The 19,368-nt window shown below is 60.5% G+C and overlaps 2 protein-coding genes and 1 long non-coding RNA gene across 20 annotated transcripts in view; 1 reads left to right on the forward strand and 2 right to left on the reverse strand.

Annotated features, from left to right (window-relative positions):
• Positions 1-203: 203 nt before the first annotated feature.
• On the reverse strand, positions 204-2,912 carry ZBTB9 (zinc finger and BTB domain containing 9). Its single transcript, XM_036414677.2, has 2 exons — positions 2,766-2,912; positions 204-2,602 (listed from the first exon to the last, which is right to left on the reverse strand). The coding sequence occupies exon 2, from the start codon at positions 2,525-2,527 to the stop codon at positions 1,127-1,129; it is 1,401 nt and encodes a 466-aa protein (XP_036270570.1). The 5' UTR covers positions 2,528-2,602; positions 2,766-2,912; the 3' UTR covers positions 204-1,126.
• Positions 2,913-2,938: 26 nt separating this feature from the next.
• On the forward strand, positions 2,939-3,974 carry LOC123651343. The gene is made up of 2 exons (XR_006739988.1): positions 2,939-3,175; positions 3,358-3,974. It is a non-coding gene; the product is annotated as an uncharacterized LOC123651343 (long non-coding RNA).
• Positions 3,975-4,173: 199 nt separating this feature from the next.
• Positions 4,174-19,368, reverse strand: part of SYNGAP1 (synaptic Ras GTPase activating protein 1) — a 31,819-nt gene continuing 16,624 nt past the window's right edge. For 4 of the 18 annotated variants that reach the window (XM_036414615.2, XM_036414628.2, XM_036414630.2 and 1 more), the window contains 11 exons: positions 19,151-19,295; positions 18,793-18,937; positions 17,125-17,361; positions 16,810-17,011; positions 16,523-16,701; positions 15,890-15,931; positions 14,439-15,513; positions 13,890-14,063; positions 12,196-12,407; positions 11,219-11,312; positions 4,174-6,030 (listed from right to left, as the gene is read on the reverse strand). In XM_036414615.2, coding sequence (XP_036270508.1) covers positions 5,884-6,030; positions 11,219-11,312; positions 12,196-12,407; positions 13,890-14,063; positions 14,439-15,513; positions 15,890-15,931; positions 16,523-16,701; positions 16,810-17,011; positions 17,125-17,361; positions 18,793-18,937; positions 19,151-19,295 — 2,652 coding nt within the window. In that variant the 3' untranslated portion in view covers positions 4,174-5,883. Of the gene's footprint in view, positions 6,031-6,621; positions 6,739-10,330; positions 10,411-11,218; positions 11,326-12,195; positions 12,408-13,889; positions 14,064-14,438; positions 15,514-15,889; positions 15,932-16,522; positions 16,702-16,809; positions 17,012-17,124; positions 17,362-18,792; positions 18,938-19,150; positions 19,296-19,368 lie in introns of those variants that run through there. The other 14 variants (XR_006739983.1, XR_004983753.2, XR_004983755.2 and 11 more) reach the window with 14 other exon arrangements.

Below are 19,368 nucleotides of genomic sequence, written 5' to 3' on the forward strand. Positions count from 1 at the left end.
CTGAAAGATAAGGTAGCTTACCAGAGGTTATTCAGTGGCAGGTCTGGGCCTAGAATCTATCCCAGTGAAATCCAGTCTGCACCAGTGTGAGACTATCCTATTCTTTCCCCATCAGCATAACCCAGCTGCAAAACACAGCCAAGTCTTGGCAACTCTGTTTTCACATTGTTTCTCCCACATAAATTACTCAGTCCAATCCACTGTCAGTTCTCAATTCCAGGACAAAGTTTATTTGTCATGTGCAAGTAGGGATGAAAAGGGTGGGGGGTGTGGTCCCACTATGCAGTTACTCTCTAGCCTTCAGTATGTGCTGTCTCAGCTGGTCTCTGACCAAAGCCACTTGTTTATAGTGGTGCTACCTTGAGAGCATTTTAGGTCAGTGGCCATCTCCTGAGTTCCCTGGTCACATTCCAATCATTGTGATCAATATATGAGTGATTAATCATGGTCAAAAGTAGACAAGAGGCACAGGCTGTTGAAGGAATACCCTCTATTAAAGAGAGTTCTGGTAATGACACATGGAATGCTCAATTTGTTAAAGTGCTCAACTACAACATAAAAATAAAGGTGTTGGGAAGATATCTACTGGTAAAAAAGCAAGTTATCACCTGAGGGGCTTCTGGAAAGACATAATAAGGAAAATACATAAAAAAGAACTCTGCTCACATTTCATCAATGATAAGGGAAAGAAAAACTAGAGCTCAGTCCCTGAATCACTAAAACTCAAAATCAAACATATCCCCAGATGGAGACCAGCTCCTTTAACATCTCATGGAGACTGAATGAAACGTTCATCATTGTCTTTTTTAACTCTTCTCTCTTCAATTAAATTTCTAATCTAAAACCTAGTTCCCTGTATAAAAAGGTCTATTATCAGCAAGTGACCAATTTATATATGGCCTATAAACCACTTTTCTATAATGTGATTAGTAAAAACCTGCAGCAAGATGAGAATTCTGAGTCCCAAATCTGCCAGGTTGAGGTCCATACCCAAGAACAAGAGGTCCATAACATATCCTCCTGGCATGATTATAAGACCCATGATTGGGGTGCCACGGTAGTGAGGGTAAGTATCCATCAGCAGCAGTGGCTCTCTTGTTCTAGAAGTTAGTATATGGCCTCACAGTCACTTGTAAGTCCAGTGAGCAGTGGCCCAGCCCTGGCCCTTGCACAGGTCCCTGTGACGAAGGAAACAGGCATGGACTCGGAATCTACGACCGCAGTGGGGACAGGCATGCAAGGCTCCCGCATGGGTCTTCATATGCTCTGTCAGGTGGTGCTTCAGCTTGAAGCGCTTGTTGCAGATCCCACAGCCAAAGGGCCGGAGGCTGAATGTCAGCATAATGTGCCGGTCACGCTTTGGTTTCACTGCAAACCGCTTCCCGCACAAGCAACCAAAACATTTTCCATCTGCAGGGGGTGTCCCCCCTAGTTTCACAGGCCCATGAACAGCCTGCCCCACTCCCCCGGGTCCCCCACCCCCTGACAGGATTTCATTGCCATGAAGATCCACTGGTTTCCAGGATGGACCTCCTCCTCCAGAGGTTGCCCCAACTCCTGCGGGCGACAAGAACCCCAGCTCTCCGCTCCCTTCAGTGACTCCTCTAGGAAACACTGTGGTCTCCTCGCTTACTCCTCCAGACTGAGTTCCACTTCCGGTTATGTCCTCCTTAGGCTCAAAGGGTTCCTGCTTAATGTAGAAGATTTTGGGGGGCGGTGCAGAAGGAAGGGCAGGAGGTTCAAGTGGTGCACTCCCCTCCTCTGGAAGCCTGCGGGGAGTAGCAGATATGGGCAGTGAGTGGGACCCGTGAGAGTGGGGAACCCCCGAGACACTGGCAGGTTGAGGAGTCTGAGAAAGTGCTGCCGACCCCTGGTCTTCATCATCTTCCTCTTCCTCCTCCTCCTCCTCCTCCACTTGAATCTGTAACACCTCTCCCAGTTCACTCCCCTCCCCTCCAACGGGGTTCTGGGTAGAAGCAGAAGACGGCACCGGAGTCTGGAAAGAGGAAGAGCGAATGCACCAACCTCCTGCTGATGAGGTAGTGGAAAGAAGTGTGTGATAAGGGGTGGCTCCCCGGGCTGCAACTCCACCGCCTGAGGTTTCCAATTCTCTAAGAATCTCGGAGCACTGATCCACTACTTGCCACATCTGGAGGCCACTGGCCACGAGGAGGTGGGCAGGGAGAGCATCCAGTGGCAGGCGCAGGCGCCCTGAATAGATGAGCTGGAGCAGCCCCTCGAAGGCATCAGCTTCAATGACGCTGGGCAGGGTGAGACGCGGGGCATCCCCCAGGAGAAGTTTGTCGTGGAAGTAAGGCGAGGCAGCAGCCAGCACTGCTTTGTGAGCCCTCAGCTCCCGGCCCTGCACCAGGAGGGACACGTCGCAGAACTTCCCCTCCAGCCGGTGCCGGTTCAGGGCCTCCAGGAGCATTGAGCTGTGCTGAGGGAACTCGATCTGGATGGTCCGTGGGGCTGGGTTGCGGTTCGGGGACGGGGGGACGGGAGGCAAAGGTGCCGAGGTATCCATGGCCTCCACGGAGATAGAACCAGAGGACCGACTCCAGGAGATGAGGGCAGGGGTGGACCTCACGCCGGTTGCAGGCTGGGAGGAGAGACGGGGTCACAGCAGCTCTGAATGAGGAGTGCGCGTTGCCTCTAACACCACCTGCCTTCCCTCCCGCCACCCCTCACACCCGCGGAAACTTTTCAGTCAGGCCGGTCCCGCGCACCCCCCCACCAACAAACCACCACCAGCCACTACCAACCGGGTCTGAGAAGACGGAGGTCCTCCAGCCGGACCCGCCTGGCCGCCGCTCCGCTGCCCACAGGGCCCGGCTCCCGGGACGCCGCCAGCACCGCGGTGCAGCCACCGCACCTCAGCAGCCACCGCGCCGTCCCGGCCGGAAGCCGCCGCCTTCCCCGACTCCAACGCCGGATGCGGTGGGCGGGACTAGACGCAGCCAATCGGAGCCCACGAGCCCCGTGGTGATAGGCTGCGCCGGCGGGAGGGCGGGGCTGGGGCGGTGCGGGCCGCGCGCAGGCGGAGCGGCGGCTGGGGAGCCGCGCGGGGTTCAGGTGGCGCCCGCGCCCCGCTGGGTGCTAAGAGGCGAGACCAGGGGGCGCCGGCCGCGTGGGCCAGGCATTGTCCGGTCACCGGAGCCGGCCCCGCCTGCAGGTGGGTGCGCCTTCCGGTGTCCTCCGCTGGGCCAGAGGTAGGTCTGGGGTTGGAACCCTATTCGCTAAGGAACCATGTTCTTTCCTCCCTTGCGCCTGGGGACATTTTAACCAGCAATGAAACCTTATTTCTAGGTAATTACTTTCTCTATTTTTTACTTAATATGTTTTTATTGATTTCAGAAAGTTAGGGAGAGGTAGAAACATCAGTGATGAAAGAGAATCATTGATTGGCTGCGGCCTGCAGGCCACGGAGCCCACATCGCCGCCACAGTCCCGGAATGAAACCGTGACCTCCTGGCTCATAAGTCCCAGCTCAGCCAAGCCAGGCCTGCCAGGCGCTAACTGTTCTCTTTACAGGATGCCTGTAGAGACTTGGCCTCTTACCGGTATTGCTCCTGTTCCTTGGCCTCTTTACTTGGGGTGTAGTGGGGCAGTGGGGAGGGGAGAGCTAGTCTGGGTTTGGCCAGTGCAAAACCCAGTTAAGGAACTGACAGCAAGTCCCAAATGGAGTCTTTTGTATCAAGCCCAAGTCTCAAACAAAGACTTAATACTTACTCTAATTGCAGCTTCACTTTCTTCCTGGAATGTAACCTTTAACTTTTCAGCCTGGGGTTACCTGATAAGACCCCTTCCTGCTGCCGAGGGCTACCTTGTCTAAAACAATGTGTTCTTGGCCAATACTTTCCTTTTTCCACCTTTAAAACCATTTCTTTTCTGCAGCCGGGCTGAGCTTTTTGCTGGATGGATGCTGCCCAATTCAGAATCAGTGAATAAAGCCAATTAGATCTTTACATTTACTCAGTCGAATTTTGTGTGGTTTTTTTTAACACCCGGCTCTGAAACAGGAAGCCAGGCTGGCTGAAAGAGGGATACTTGGGGAGGGGGCCATGTGTTGCACAGGCAGTTTCTCCTGGACTGTGGGTCTCCTTTCAAAAAGCAGGTCTTACCACCCTGTTGGTCCTTCTGGAGGGCCCAGCTTAGGAAGTAGCAGAGAAATAAAAGAACAATCTCCGTTTATTAAACATGATTTTTCAGTTTCACCACACACTCCAGAAAAAAAGGAAACGGGGCTGGGAGTGGAGAAAAAGGGGTTGTGGTAGGGTAGAGAAGGGTGGGGGTGGGGGTGGGAGTGGGGGTGGGTAGGGAGGGAAACTGAGAAAACAAAATAAAACTGATAGGGAGACGCATCTCCCTACCCTCAGGGTGGTGGGCGGGGAGGGCAGCATGGGGGAGGGGGCTAGGAAGCTCTGTACACGGGGGTTGCCCCCAGCCCCCCCACACACACACCCCAGATATGTACAGTACAAACCCCAGATAATTACAACAGCCAAATAGGAGGAGAAGGGGATCCCAGGTAGGGTCCGAGGTTGGGAAAGCAGGGAAAGGGCACAGGGATAAAATTTCACATATTTACACTTTTATATAAGTATAAATTTGGCCCCGGCTGGGTGTATGTGGTTGGGGAGGGACTGAGGGGAACTGTCCATACAAAAGAAAGAAGGGTGGAGTCTGCGAAGTCTCAATACCAAACGCAAGAAGGGATGAGGGGGCAAGGCTGGGTAGGGGATAGCAGTCAAGGAAGAGGGGTGTCAGAAGGGGGTCTCCCCTCATGACCTACCCACCCCAAACCCCATCCATCCTACCTCCCCTATCCCGCCAGAGAGCTATGTACAGAGAAACACCGAAAATTGTGGAGCTGGCGGGAGGGAGGGAGGTGGAGGGAGCTTGGGGGGGAGAGGGGAGGGTAGCCCAGCCCTGTCCTACCTCCCCCAGGGGACAGAGTCATGGAAAGAGGCCCCCAACACCCCTCTTCCACACAGGTCCCCCCACCCTGGGGGAGAGAGACATGGCTTTTCCTAGGGTAAGTTCCCCCGTCCCCCTGGGAGCAGAGACCATGGAGAGAGAGGGGAGGGGCGGGGGACTGTGTGTCATGGCAGGGCAGATCAGCCAGGCCGTCCTCCCAACATACACACCCTCCTAAACCCTAACCCCTCACCCTAACCTCAGTTCCACCCCACCCAACACACTGGGGGAGGGGGGGGCAGCAGCCCCCTCACCCCGCTCTGGGACCAGCCGAGAGCAGATCAGGTGTGGGAGGAAGGGGAGACAACTCCCATTCCCCCCTTGCCGCCCCCACCCTGCCCCGGTGGCCCCCGCCCCGGCTGGGTCTGAGTGGGAGGGAGTAACTTTGAGTGGAAGGATGAGAAGGAGTTGTGCGTGCTGAGCCCCCCCAGACGCTCCTGAGAAATCAAGGGGTAGTAGGGCCCCCTCACTCGGGGTCCTCTCCCCATAACAAGGGGGACAGGGGAGGCCAAAGTGGGGCAATGGAGGGGAGTTAGATTGTCAGCTTTGTTACTGCTAAAAAATCACCCTGAAGTTGAAAGTTTGGAGGTGCCACACCCCCAGGGTGGGGGCGAGGGTCTGTCCCCCAGCGCTCAGGGGAACAATGAGGCAGAGGGTGGGGATAGCACCCCGGAGTGAAGGGGTCCGCGTGGGGCAGGTGGTGTCCTGGGGCAAGGGTCCGCGGGGGTCGCAGGGGGCAGCACCCCAACAGGAAGAAAAGGGGCAGCTACGGTCCCGCTCTCCCTCCTGGGAACGGTGCGGTGGGTGGGGGCCGCTGCCCCAGGAAGCGTTCAGGGAGGCAGTCTTGCTGTCCTTCGGCGACGTCCGGGGTGGTGATGGGCAAGGAGGTCTGTGATGCGGGGGCTAGTGGTCTGCGGTGTTTCGGAACTCGCCGTTCTCGGTGATCTGCAGCCGGGGTGGGGGGGGCGGGACTGGGGGGGCCAGGCCGTTCCAGGGTGGGGCCAGCGTCACACGCGGGTTTGTTGGACCCAAGGGGGGAAGCTGCCTCTCCTGCAAGACACCAAAGAGGAGAGCGCGGACTTATTGAGACGCATCGCAGTGGCCTGGGTGCCAGCCCCTCGCCCGGCCTCCCCCGAAGCCAGCCCAGGCACCCCGTCCTCTCCCCCGGGACCCCACACCCGCTCCTGCTGCGTTCGTTCCTCACCTTCAGGAGAAGTTACTTCTTCTGGGATCAGGGAGAAGGAATCTTACCCGGACTCCTAACAGGGCCTTCACCCAGGAGTCCCGGCGGGACGCCAGCTCAAAGGCACGTTCCTCCCACGCCCACCCCCGTCCCTCCGCCCAGCCCACCCCGGCCGAGGTAGGACTTCGTGTGGAGGGAACAGGGGAGGCAGTACAGCAAAACCTCATTAATCCAAACCCCCATGGGTTGGAACTTTTTCATAATTTGAATAAAAACGGGGCTTGAGTTTTCCTTTATCCGTGAAGAAAGGGTGTGCTAAGCAAATTAACAGTGGCAACGTGTCTGTGGGAGGAATATTTAACCTATACCAGAAAACAGACTTTTCAGTCCTATCTATTCATTAACGCATGCTCCCTGAGGGCGCGAGGAGAAAAGCCTATTCATTGAAGTTTACTTACTGTATATATTTGAAGACATGCATTTCATTAAATAGACACTGTCATTCAGTTTTGTCACTTATTCAGAGTAGCCATCTTCTCAAATATAACATTCCAAATTAGAGAGGTTTAACTGTACTGGGGGGAAAGGAAGGGGATTCAGGGAAGTGACTGGGAGGGCTGCCTCTCTCTCTCTCTCTCTCTCTCTCTCTAACCACAACAGCCTGGGAGCCCTGCAGACACAGCAGGCCCCAACCTCTGCAGCCACAGGAAGTGCAAACACTTCATTCCTCCCACCCCCGTGTTCCTTCCACTCCCTCTCCCTGGCTCCATTACAGGTGAGGGCTCCAGACCCTCCTCCCATCCCTGTTCTGTATCACCCCTGCGCTCCGGCCCAGCCTGGCTCCGGCCCTCTGCTGGGCGAGAAGGCAGAGGCTCCTGGGTGCTCACTAGCCTAACACACAGCACTCGGTAGCCCGCTTTGGCCATGCCTCTTGCCCTCGTTTCCGCCAACCAAAAAATAAAACACAGGCACAGAATTAATTTTTAAATTAATGCCTGAGCTTAGGTAGTGCTTTAGCAAATACCTAAAAGTGCTTTAGCAAAAGCTTCAAATTATTTCCTGGGCCACATGTCTGACCTTCTCTCTAAAGGACACAACATCCTCCCAGGCAGAAGCTCCCACTCAGCTCTCCCTCCAAACCAAAGACCCCTCTCAGAACCCCAGCCAGAAGGGTTGGCTCTCCAGTCAGGAGGGCTGGCGGCAGGGAGGGAAGAGACCTCGGATGCCCGTCCCTCTGCGTGGCTGCCGGGCATGCCCCACGGACCCCGTTAGGAAGTGGATAAATTGGGGTGCCATTGTTCATCTTCGCTGCAGGAGTCCTTCCGTGGTGAGGTGACTTTCAGCGTATTTACAGACCACTAAGACTTGGACAGAGGCTGGGCAGGCAGAGCTAGTGACAGCCCGAGGAGCAGTGCCCGCCGCAGACGACGCTCAGAAATGGCGTCCGTGGCCCACAGGTTCCCGTGACTGGCCTTTTAGGGAGGACTGTGTCTGCAAGGCCACGGGGCGGCGGGAGGGGAGCGATGGCATTAGCCACCTGGGATGTGGCTCTGACAGGAAGAGCAGAGGTTATTTTTCAGGCTGCTCCCGCACCCCGGACTGGGAATCAGCATGGCCCCGACCCCAGGATCTTATCTATATAGAAGACCTGGCCCCCTGCCACCCGGGCGGTAGGCGTGCTGACGCCTGCCACGGCTCCTCGCTCCTCCCGCTCCACTCACCCTGCCTACTGCCCTGACCTCTGATCAGCAGTCCTCCCAGGCCCCAGGCCTCCCCGAGTTAAAAGCTCCTAACTCCCACCAGATGCCTCTACCTCCCAGCTGCAAGGAGAAGGAAGAGAGAAGTGGGGGCGAGGCGAAGGAAGGAAGGGGGTAGAGAGCGAAGGTCAGGTACGGAAGAGGAAACCCCACCTACCTGCTGTGGTCAGAGCAGCCCCTCTAGCAAGGGTGCCCAACCCACCATCACCGCTCCCCTCAACAAGCCCACGCCCAGCCGCCCAACCCCAAGGACACTGGTGAAATGGGGGGTGACAGACATACACTGGAGAGTCAGAGGAAGAGGAAGAGGAAGAGGCTGACCGTTAAGAGGAGGCTGTGGGTGGGTTTGTGGGAAAGGGGGTGTGATCTGGGACAGATGGCTACTGCCGCCAGGACAGATGCCTGGCACTTGAAGGTGTCACCTAGCCGACCAGTCTCTGGGCAGCACCTTGGGAGGTGGTCTATGCCGGAGGTATGAGGGCGGGGCCTGTGGAGGTTCCCAGGTGTAGTGAGGGCCCACAGTGAGGGGGTCGCAGTGAGGGCCCTCAGTGAGAGGGCTGGAGTGAGGGGGCGCAGTGAGGGCCCACAGTGAGGGGGTCGCAGTGAGGGCCCTCAGTGAGAGGGCCGGAGTGAGGGGGCGCAGTGAGGGGCCACAGTGAGGGGGTCGCAGTGAGGGCCCTCAGTGAGGGGGCCGAAGTGAGGGGGCACAATGAGGGGCCGCAGTGAGGGGGTGCAGTGAGGGCCCTCAGTGAGAGGGCCGGAGTGAGGGGGCGCAGTGAGGGACTGCAGTGAGGGCCCGCAGTGAGGGGGCCGCAGTGAGGGGGGCTGTAGTGAGGGGGCCGCAGTGAGGGGGCCGCAGTGAGGGACTGCAGTGAGGGCCCGCAGTGAGGGGGCCGCAGTGAGGGGGGCTGTAGTGAGGGGGCCGCAGTGAGGGGGCCGCAGTGAGGGGCCGCAGTGAGGGACTGCAGTGAGGGCCCGCAGTGAGGGGGCCGCAGTGAGGGGGGCTGTAGTGAGGGGGCCGCAGTGAGGGCCCGCAGTGAGGGGCCGCAGTGAGGGGCCGCAGTGAGGGGCCGCAGTGAGGGGGTGCAGTGAGGGGGCTGCAGTGAGGGGCCGCAGTGAGGGGCCCGCAGTGAGGGGCCGCAGTGAGGGGCCGCAGTGAGGGTCCCGCAATGAGGGGGCTGCAGTGAGGGGCCCGCAGTGAGGGGGCCGCAGTGAGGGGCCGCAGTGAGGGGCCGCAGTGAGGGGCCGCAGTGAGGGGGTGCAGTGAGGGGGCTGCAGTGAGGGGCCGCAGTGAGGGGCCCGCAGTGAGGGGCCGCAGTGAGGGGCCGCAGTGAGGGTCCCGCAATGAGGGGGCTGCAGTGAGGGGCCCGCAGTGAGGGGGCCGCAGTGAGGGGGCCGCAGTGAGGGTCCCGCAGTGAGGGGGCTGCAGTGAGGGGCCCGCAGTGAGGGGGCTGCAGTGAGGGGGCCGCAGTGAGGGGGCTGCAGTGAGGGCCCGCAGTGAGGGGCCGCAGTGAGGGGGCCGCAGTGAGGGCCCGCAGTGAGGGGCCCGCAGTGAGAGGGCCGCAGTGAGGGCCCGCAGTGAGGGGCCCGCAGTGAGGGGCCCGCAGTGAGGGCCCGCAGTGAGGGGCCGCAGTAAGGGGGTCGCAGTGAGGGCCCTCAGTGAGGGGGCCGGAGTGAGGGGCCGCAGTGAGGGGGCCGCAGTGAGGGGGCTGCAGTGAGGGGCCCGCAGTGAGGGCCCGCAGTGAGGGGGGCACAGTGAGGGCCCGCAGTGAGGGGGCTGCAGTGAGGGGCCGCAGTGAGGGGCTGCAGTGAGGGCCCGCAGTGAGGGCCCGCAGTGAGGGGGCTAACATGAGGGCCTGCAGTAAGGGGGTCGCAGTGAGGGCCCTCAGTGAGGGGGCCGGAGTGAGGGGGGTGCAGTGAGGGGCCGCAGTAAGGGGGTCGCAGTGAGGGCCCTCAGTGAGGGGGCCGGAGTGAGGGGGCGCAGTGAGGGGCCGCAGTGAGGGGGTGCAGTGAGGGCCCTCAGTGAGGGGGCCGGAGTGAGGGGGCGCAGTGAGGGGCCGCAGTGAGGGGGTGCAGTGAGGGCCCGCAGTGAGGGGCTGCAGTGAGGGAGGCCGCAGTGAGAGGGCTGCAGTGAGGGGGCCACAGTGAGGGGGTGCAGTGAGGGCCCGCAGTGAGGGGCCGCAGTGAGGGGCTGCAGTGAGGGGGCCACAGTGAGGGGGTGCAGTGAGGGCCCGCAGTGAGGGGCTGCAGTGAGGGGGCCGCAGTGAGGGGGTGCAGTGAGGGCCCGCAGTGAGGGGAGCCGCAGTGAGGGCCCGCAGTGAGGGCCCGCAGTGAGGGGCTGCAGTGAGGGCCTGCAGTGAGGGGAAGGCTGTGGAGAGTTGGAGGGGAGTGGGCTTCAGGAGTGACCAACCTGCAGTGGTCCGGAGTCACCTCCCCCTGTGTCCTCCGCCCGTGATCAAAGAGCAACCAGGAGAACTACCTGATGAGGAGCTGCAGGGGGAGAGAGTGGGGTCATGGGGTCAGGAGCCGGGGGGGTGGGGAGCCTGGCCAGCGGAGCAGGAGGAAGAGCGTGGCGGGAAACCGAGCAGACTTTAGGGAGAGCAAAGGGGCAAGAGTGCAGGAGGGAGGTCCTAAAGCTGGCTGGTGAGAAGAGGGAGGGCAGCAGAGAGGTGGAGAGCTAGTCAGGTGCAAGGGCCAGAGGCGGCTGGACTTAAATCCCGAGGGTGGAGAGCTCACAGGGTGGGAGGGTTCACGTTCTGAAGAGCCAGGAGGACTGTGCAGGGGCTGCCCAGGAGTCAGGAAAATGAGGAGCCAAGAGAACAGAGGATGGAGACCTAGGGCCCCATCCAGAGCCCGGGGGAACCAGCAGCCATGCGCCCTGTGCTCTGTCCTAGTGAAACGCAGTGTCTAGGCCAGGGCTAGCCACGCCAAGAAGAGATCCAAGGAGGCTGAACCCCGGCCTGGACAGGAGCGGGCCCAGGAGGGCGGGGCCTCCAGGAGCTGGGAGTGGTCTGGGGCGGAGAGTGAGGGTCTCGCAGGTCCTGAGACGCAGACAGAAGTGGGACAGACAGGGCAGGAAGGCACAGGGGGTGGGATGACACGGCCAGGAGTGACAAAGGCACAGACGATGGGATGAAGATGGGGTCACTGAGGGGCTGCTGGGGCAGCCAGTGGACACACGGAGGACAATGGGAGAGACAGACGTCAATGGGGCTGGGGTGCCGGTGCAGTGAGAGCACGAAGGACCGTGGGATGGATGGGGATGGGACACGGAGAAGATAAATGACATTGTAATTTCCACCTGAGCGTCGAGCAGCCTCTTCTTGGGCTCGGGCAGTGGCTCAGCCATGGTGGGGTGGTCCCGGCGCAGCTCCTCCTCCACCAGCATCAGCCTGAAGGGACGGGCTTCAGTGGGGTTAGTGGCGGGCACTAACTGCCCAGGGAACTCCTGACCCGGGCACCATGCAGCTCTCGGGCACCCTCCTCCCCTGCCTCAGAACACCTCCACTGTCCATTACCACCCTCCGCCAGGGACCCTCTCATCCCCCTAAGGACAGCTTTCTGAGCGTCTGCCATCCACATCCCCAGGCCGTCTGCTCCCATCCAGGGCAGTGCCCTCCCTGAGCCCTGTGGCTGAAGATCTGGCTCTCATGTCCCCCATTCCACCTCCTGGGTAGCCCCCGATGCCCCTCACCCCAGAGGTGCCCTACAATCATCATTATCCCAGCATCCCTCTGCCTTTGGTAGAGATCCTCAAGGTGATTTCTGATAGCGGGCAGCAATCAGAGCAGTCGTTTTCAAAAAAGTTTCCAATGAAGCCTTGTTCTTCTAATTAACGTTACTCAAAAACACTTTAAGAATGAGTCAAAAAGGAGCTGGCGCTGAAGGAAGTGAGGCCAGGGTCCCCCCAGTTCTCAGGATAACTGAGCCCCGTGCTCAGTTAACCTCTGTGGGATAGAGCCTAGGGCTCCTGGAGCAGCTGAGAACGTGCAGACTTCATAAAAGAAGGCGTTCCTCTTCCACTGGACACCCTTCCAGGCCTGTCAGAGCTGCTCTGGACAAGGACCCTGACTGGTTTGAGGTGACTATCATGGCCTGGGTGGGAAGTAACAGTGGTAGGGGGACGGTAACAGGCACATTTCCCAAGGGCGTCAGAAGTTACTCTCTCGGGGTGGGTAAGGGTAGGGTGGGCTTTCCTCCGTGTCTGCAGTTGGGTCTGGGGGCTCTCTGCAACCTCAGGTCTCCCTTGCTACCCCTCCCCAGGCCGCCCCTCACCTGCCAATGATGCTCTTGATCTGCGAATCCTTCTCCACCTGCTGCTGCCTTAGCCTCTTCTCGCTCTGCTCTAGGCGGGCCTGATACTGCATCAGGATTTTGCTGGTCTGCTCTTCCTGGGACAGCAGCCTCCGCTCATACTCTTCCAGCTTCCGGTTGGACATGTGCAGCCGCTCCTTCAGGGAGTGGATCTCCTCCTCGTACTCCTTCACCTGCCCGCCGGGCACACGACCCCGCACTGTGAGGGGCGCCCTGCCCTCACCCCACCACCCAGCCCAGCCCTGCCTGCCAGGAACAGCTGTGCCAGGTTGAGGCTGACATCCCCACCGCCTCCTCCAGCCCTCCCTGCCATTGATCCCACTTTTTTGAAGGCCCCACCATGCTGAAGACCCCTCACCATGGAGCATGGCCTCGGACTCACACACCAGAGAGATACAATATATACATGTCCTCACATGTGTACCTGCACATGTGAGGCCCACTCAGAACCTAAACAGACTCAGACACACCCTGAATTTAAAGCTAAGGGGACTCCTCAGCCTGGGAAGAGCAGGAAGGAGGGACAGGCTGGGGAGAGGCAGGCTGCAGAGGAGTCCCGGCTGAGAAGCTACGAATGCCTCTCTGTTGGCAGTGAAGTGGAATTCCGAGGCTGGAAGGCTCAGAAGTCATTCTCTCTGCCCTGCCGGCTCTAAAGTCTGGAGCTGTGCTGTCCAGTACAGTAACCGCTAAAAATTAAAACTTCATTTCCCCAACTGCGCCAGCCATGGCCCGTGGCCACCAGATTGGACAGAGGAGACCACAGAACATTTCCACCGCCACGGAAAATCTACTGGACGGTTCGAGTCCAGAGCCTTCCTCAAGACTGCTCACCCGAACCGCCAGCAGAAACACTGATCTGAGAGGGTCTTCCGTCCGCTGCGGACACACTCACAGCCAGGCGTCCTGGGGAAGGAGGCATGCTACCGGCCAGCCGGCAGGGCTCATTCTCTCCCGGGCTTGCTAACCAAGTCCATCTCGGTCGGTCCCAATATTTCCTACATCCAACACCAATTCCCCCGAGAAACTTCTCTCTACTGCCCCAGCTGCAGCCATACGCTCTCTACCTATACCCTAACCCTGCCGCCACGCTGTCCTTCAAGGTTCCTGGAGCAGTGGCTTCACCAGGGAATGTGCCGCTAAGCTACTGTGTGCCCAGAGCTCTTGCTGTCCTTTGCTCTGGGCCACCACCCACTGGGAGTCTGGATGGTCTTTTCACACACAGGCAGGTGCACTACTTACAGCACAACCCTCTGTCACCTCTGCCGGCTGTGACTGGGCAAAGTGGACCGCTTACAGTGCACCTCAGCCCCGCTCCCCCGCTCAGCGGGTCAGCTCGCTGCTAGTGAAGTGATTCCCACTCCTGAGCAGTCACAGGAGCCCCGACGGTGTTCTCCTGAGCTCAGCATGGGGGGACGCCTTCCACAGAGCCCGTTTCTCCCCAGACGGGCCGTGCTGTGTACAACCCACAATCAGAGTTGGAACTGAATTCTCAACAGACTGGTTATATGTGGTCTCCCCTTATGGACTGAAGGCTTCTCAAGACAGGGGGTCAAGTGTTTCTCTTTTTCCCACCATAACCACCTGATCCTGGCTGTTTCCCTCGGCAATGACAAGGGCAGGGTAGGGAGAGCTTGGGGCTGGTGGGGCTGGCGTACCCTGTCCAGCCGGCTCTCATCCATCGACTTGGAGTACTCCTTGAGCTTGTACTCCTCCCGCTCGATGTGGGCGCTCTCGATGTCAGCCGACAGGTGGGGCATATTGGAGACCCAGGCCACCGTCCGCTCAGAGGCTGGCATTGTGGGGTTCAGCGTGGATGGCGTCTGTGAGTGCTGGGACCGGGCAGGTGGGGGCAGAGAGGGAAGGTGGGAGAAGGCAGGGGCATTCAGAGTGAGCACGGCCAGATGGGCCTCGCCCTGTTCCCCTGCTCCAGCTCTGACCACCTGGAGGGCTAGGCAAGTTCCCTATCGCGCCTCCCGAGTGCGAGCTCCCTGCACAGGGACCTCTGCCTGCTGTTCACCACCACATCAGTGCCCAGAGCAGCACTAGTGAGGACTCCACAGCTCACGGAGGGCACTCGCACACACTTGTGTAACGAGTGGAAGGAGGTGAGAAAATTGTCAGTTCAGACCACAAACCCTAATCTACCCCTACCTCCCCAACCCGTCTCCTTCTGCCCTCCCTGCCTTCCTCCCAGCCTCACCTACCTGCTTGGTGATGGAGGGCTTGAGCCCCCCACCCCCTCCGCCACCGCTGCCCCCGCTGCCCCCAATGCTGCCCTCCTTGCTGAGGCTCTGTTGCCGGGGACGGGCAGGGCCGTAACTGGGCTCCGGCGACTGCAATAGATTCCCGCTGGACGGCCGGGGCTTCTGGGCGGCGCTGACTGTCAACTGCTGGGACTTGCCCCGCTGCAATGGAGGCGGCTGGCCCCCACCACCCCCGCCGCCCCCGCCCCCGCCCCCCCCTCCAGGCCCCGAGGGGGCGGGCCTCTGGGGACCGATGGTGATCTGGGGCGGGGACAGCATGTGCTGCAGGTTGTCCTGTAGGGAGAGCTGCCGGCGGGTGAAGTCAGTACCAGAGGGTCCGAACTCGTCACTGTAGCTGTGACTGTGAAGGATGGAAGCGGCAGGGGGCTTGGGGACCCCCGAGGAGAGGTCCTCACTCTTGCTATAGCCGTGGAACGGGGCGAAGGTGTCCCCGGGGGGCTCTCCCCCTCGGTGGTGGTGATGGTGGTGGTGGTGGTGATGGGAGGAAGGCGGGCCGTGGCCACCGCCCCCTCCGTGGCCCCCTGGGGGGCCTGGCCCATCAGCAGCCATGTGGAAGAGAGGGTTCTGGAAGGAGAGGGGGATGCGCAGTTGCTGGGCGGGAACGCCGTCCGTGGTGACACCCATCTGGCTGAGGCGCATGCCGGCCGCGGTGACGGACGAGCCGCTGCCCTGGGAGAGGCGGCCGGCGGGCGCGGGCCGCAGCCCCAGGGCGGCGGTGAGCGACGCCTGGCTGGAGTGCAGCAGGTCCCCGACAGCGGCCAGGTTGGACACGCTGCTGCTGTTGAGGCGGCCCGCGGGCCCGTCCCCCTGCAGATCCAGCATGGAGACGCTCTTGTTGACACTCAGCATCTTCTGCTCCGGCTCTGTGATGTCCGAGCTGCTCGTGCAGTACGCTGGCGAGGACCGGGCCAGGGGTGGGCGGCTCACGTAGAACAGGTCCTTCCCCCCGCCGGGCGGCGGCGGCGGCGGCGGCTTCTCCTTGGTTGGGGAGGGGAGGCGAGCCATGTCCATGGAGCTGTCGGAAGGGAAGGGGCACACAGCAGGAGTGAGGCCCAGGCGGCCGGCAATGAAGCCAGCTGTGGTCTGGCACAGGCTCGAGGTGGAAAGTGGGACCTTGCAGGGAAGGGCTAAGAGCTGGCAGCCACAGCTCTGGGAGGAAGGCAGGGAGGATGGGAGGGGGGTGTGGGGAAGGGTAAGAAAAGGACAAGACCTCTGCCAGGAGGGAGGGAGGGAGGGCGAGAGGAGGGGAGCTGGGGGCAGCAAGTGGAGGGATGAGGGGCAGGTCTGGGCAGATGTGGAGGAGATGAGGTGCATGGAGGAGGAGAGCATAGGAAGGTGGAGGCCACTGGAGTGGGAGGCAGGAGAGGAGGGGGGAGGGGAGAGCCCCTCACCTGTTGAGGCCTCGCGCCATGAAGGACTGAAGGTCGATGGAGCTGGAGAGAGATGGAAAGAGGGGGGAGCAGACAGGGAAGGAGAGAGGTGGGGATATGGCACGGATGTGGCGTCATGGAGGGAGAGACAGGCAAGGAATGAGCAGGGTGGCCATCACCATGAGCAGCCGCTGAGGCGAGCGCCACCCTTCGGAGCCGGGGCTCGGGAGGCCCCAGGGCCAGGTGTGACTCCCCAGCCCTGGTTGTGGTGAGGTCTGTGGGGCTGGTGGGGGCTGGGCCAGTGCTTCTTTCCAGCGCGCACAGAGGTATTTTGGATCGGCAGCCTGGACGCCACATGGCTGACCCGACACGCACTGCTGGACCTCAGCTCAGGGGCGGGCACGGCTCACGACAGAGCAGGTCAGTGCTGCAGTGGACTCAGGGCCGGCTCACTCCCCTGGCCCCAAAGCCTGCTCCGCCTGACTGTGGAGGCTCTCCCAGCCTCGCCGCTGCCTGCACCTGCCTCCTCCCTGTTTTCTCCAACACCTGCTGCTCTTCCTCTCTAGCCCCACAGGCACACATGGAGCCCAGTGAATGTATTGGAACAGAATGGTGGGGCCCCGGGTCCCAGGTGTGGGGTCCCGCGGTGCTCACCTGTTGAGGTCCCGCATCATGTAGCCCTGCATCTCGGCCGACGGGCCCCGCAGCACCACGGGCTGAGGCCGCGGCCGCTCGCTCTGGCGGCTCGGCTGCCTCTGGATATTGGGGTTCCGCAGAGCTGTGCTGATGTCATTGAGGAGCCGAGGCAGTGGGCCCAGCTTCAGGAGGGCTTCCTGGAAGGGGAAGGCTGTTACCTGGGGGCCTCAGGGGGAGGAGGGTGCTGGGGCAGGCGGGGGGACATGCTATGCAGGGGAGGGACCCCGCAGGGGGCGTCCGCTGACCTTGCTGAGCTGGGGCAGCACCTCCCAGAGCAGGGCATGTAGTGTGGAGAGCTCGCGGCCCAAGTCGATGTAGCCCTCAAAGCTGCTGCTGTTGGTCAGCGTGTCCAGGTTGGAGATCTCATACAGGAACTGCTGCATGGAGCCCCACTCCAGCTCCAGGAACTCATTCATGAACCCCAGAAATTCCTCCTTTGAGGTAAACCTGCCGAGGCACCCAGGCAGAGGTCACACCCCCTGGAGGCCGCTCGCCCCCCGTGTCTCCAGCCGCAGGCATGCAGGACACCCTTGCTGCCGCCCAGCCCGAACCCTCCTCACTTGGAAAAGTTGGCCAGGTTCTGGATGACCTTGGCGATGAGGGTGAGGGTTCGTGAGGTCTGCTCATCCGGATACTCCTGCATGAGCCCGAAGAGGCTGGGCGACATGATGGCTGGGCAGAGGAAGCGCAGGAAGAGCGAGGCGCTGATCAGCCGGTCAGCGATGTCCTCCCGACCCCGCTCTGCGCAGCGCAGTCGCCAAGACGCAAACACCTCCTTCAGCTCCCTCGGGAACACGCTGGGGGGGAGGGGTGGGGAGACAGAGAGAGAGAGAGAGAAAGAGAGAGACCAGGACTGAGCCCCAGAGACCCTCAGCTTCCAGGGAACATGCCGAGGAGGTGGCAGGAGGTGGGGTGTGGAAACAGGTGAGAGACAGGCAGGGAGGGACCGCAGCGAGAAGACGGGTGGCTGCTGGGAGCAGAGGGTATGGCAGAGGGGACAGACGGATCGGGGAGAGAAACAGAGGGGCAGAAAAGGCGAGGGGAGAGAGACACATGGGAGGCAGGGGTCATGTGAGAGGGACGAGCAGAGAAGAAAAACAGACACCAGGAAGAGACAGAGATGGGAGAGAGATGGAGGGTCACTTGAGGTACAGGGAGCTCGGACCCCCCAACTCTTCTGAATTCCAGGGGAATGAGGCATGATCCCAGTCCCTGCCATGGCTCAGCTCACTGCCCGACCCCTGCTCCATGCTCCTTTCTAATGCCCCACTAACACCTTCAACTGTGCTGCCGGTAAAGCAGGGCTCACCGTCACTCCCCCCTCTGACTCGCCTCCGACTTCCGAGGCTCTCCCGAAGGCCAGCCTCCTTTCCAATCGCTGACAACGGCTGCCGATCCCTTCCTCGAGGGTCTCTCCTGCAGCCTTCTCCACTATCCTGCTGCACCCCCTCGAGGTCTGATCCCCATGCCTGACCGGTCAACTCTAGCCCCAACCACTCTGGACTTCCTTCTTCCTGCTCCAGGCTCCCCCACCCCCACCCTCCTACTTCTCGGCCACCATACTTCTTGGCACCAGCACCATTAACGGCATCCCATGGCCTACAACACCCCATGGCCTACAACACTCCATCGCCTACAACATCCCATCACCTACAAATGACCTCAAACTCCTTAACCTGGTAGCCAAGGCCTTCCAGATTCTAGTTCCAATCCCTTTGTCCAGACACCTGTCCCACCACTCTCCATTAGGAGCCACGTGCTCTACCAAACTGTGCCAACTGCTGTCTCCTGGAAGCTCCTGGGCCTGCCCACCAGGCACACATCTTTGTCCACAGCCCCTCCTGAAGAGTCTTCTTTTCCCAACCAGATCCAATCATCAGAACTTGACCCACTTTCCAAAGCCCAGCCCCGGGGGCACCCCCTCTATGAATCCTTCCCTGCTTCACCTCCAAGCCCTGCCTTCCTGACCTTGTATTACTCGGGGGGACCCTCACTTGGCACTTAGCACACCCTACAGCTGTTCTGCAGCTCTTACGTATCTCCTCTGCCCCTACTCCTCCCCGGGGTCCTCTGAAGGCAGGGCCAGGCCTCACTGCTCTGCCTGCTTTTACAGCACCCAGCCCGCTGTTTGCCCGTAACTGGTCCTCAGTCCTCTCTGAAGATGGACAGATGGATGAACAAATGGACACACAGCTCCCCGCCCCCCAACCCAGCGTTCCCAGTCTCACCAATGGGAGTTGACCACCTTGCACAGGGCCAACTCACAGCACATCCGCAGGTTGGCCTGGTGCTCTGCCAGACTGGACGCCGTGCACTTGATGGGGTCCACCTCGCAGTTCTCCTCAGACTCATACAGAGCTCGGATAAATTCCCCTGTGGAGCACAATGGGGTCACACTCTGGGGCAGGGGCAGGGGCTGCTGGGTGGGGGGTCTCAGAACCTGGCGGTCGGATGCTGGCACCCAGAAACTCTGGGTTCAGAGGCATCAAGCCTGAGGAAGGGTGGACTTGGGTCTGGAGTAGCCGGTTTAGGGCTGGGTGGACATCTGGTGGGGTTAGGAAGCAGAGACCTGAGGGTGGGCCGTACCAATGGCATCCTTGAGGTATTTCTGACCAATCAGTCGCATGTACTCTTCTATGGCTTTAGTGGCGAGCGTGTTCTCGCGGAATATGAGGTGCTCCCGTTCCATGAACCTGTCCACCTCAGACATGGCCATGTCTGAAAGGAAGTCCTGGGGCCGGGAAAAGCCAAGGGTCAGCCTCCGTGCGCCAGCCTCCCGAAGACAGAGGAGCCCGTCCCAGGTC

Source organism: Pipistrellus kuhlii, unplaced genomic scaffold (genome assembly GCF_014108245.1).
Source record: "Pipistrellus kuhlii isolate mPipKuh1 unplaced genomic scaffold, mPipKuh1.p scaffold_m20_p_5, whole genome shotgun sequence".
Taxonomy (NCBI): Eukaryota; Metazoa; Chordata; class Mammalia; order Chiroptera; family Vespertilionidae; genus Pipistrellus; species Pipistrellus kuhlii.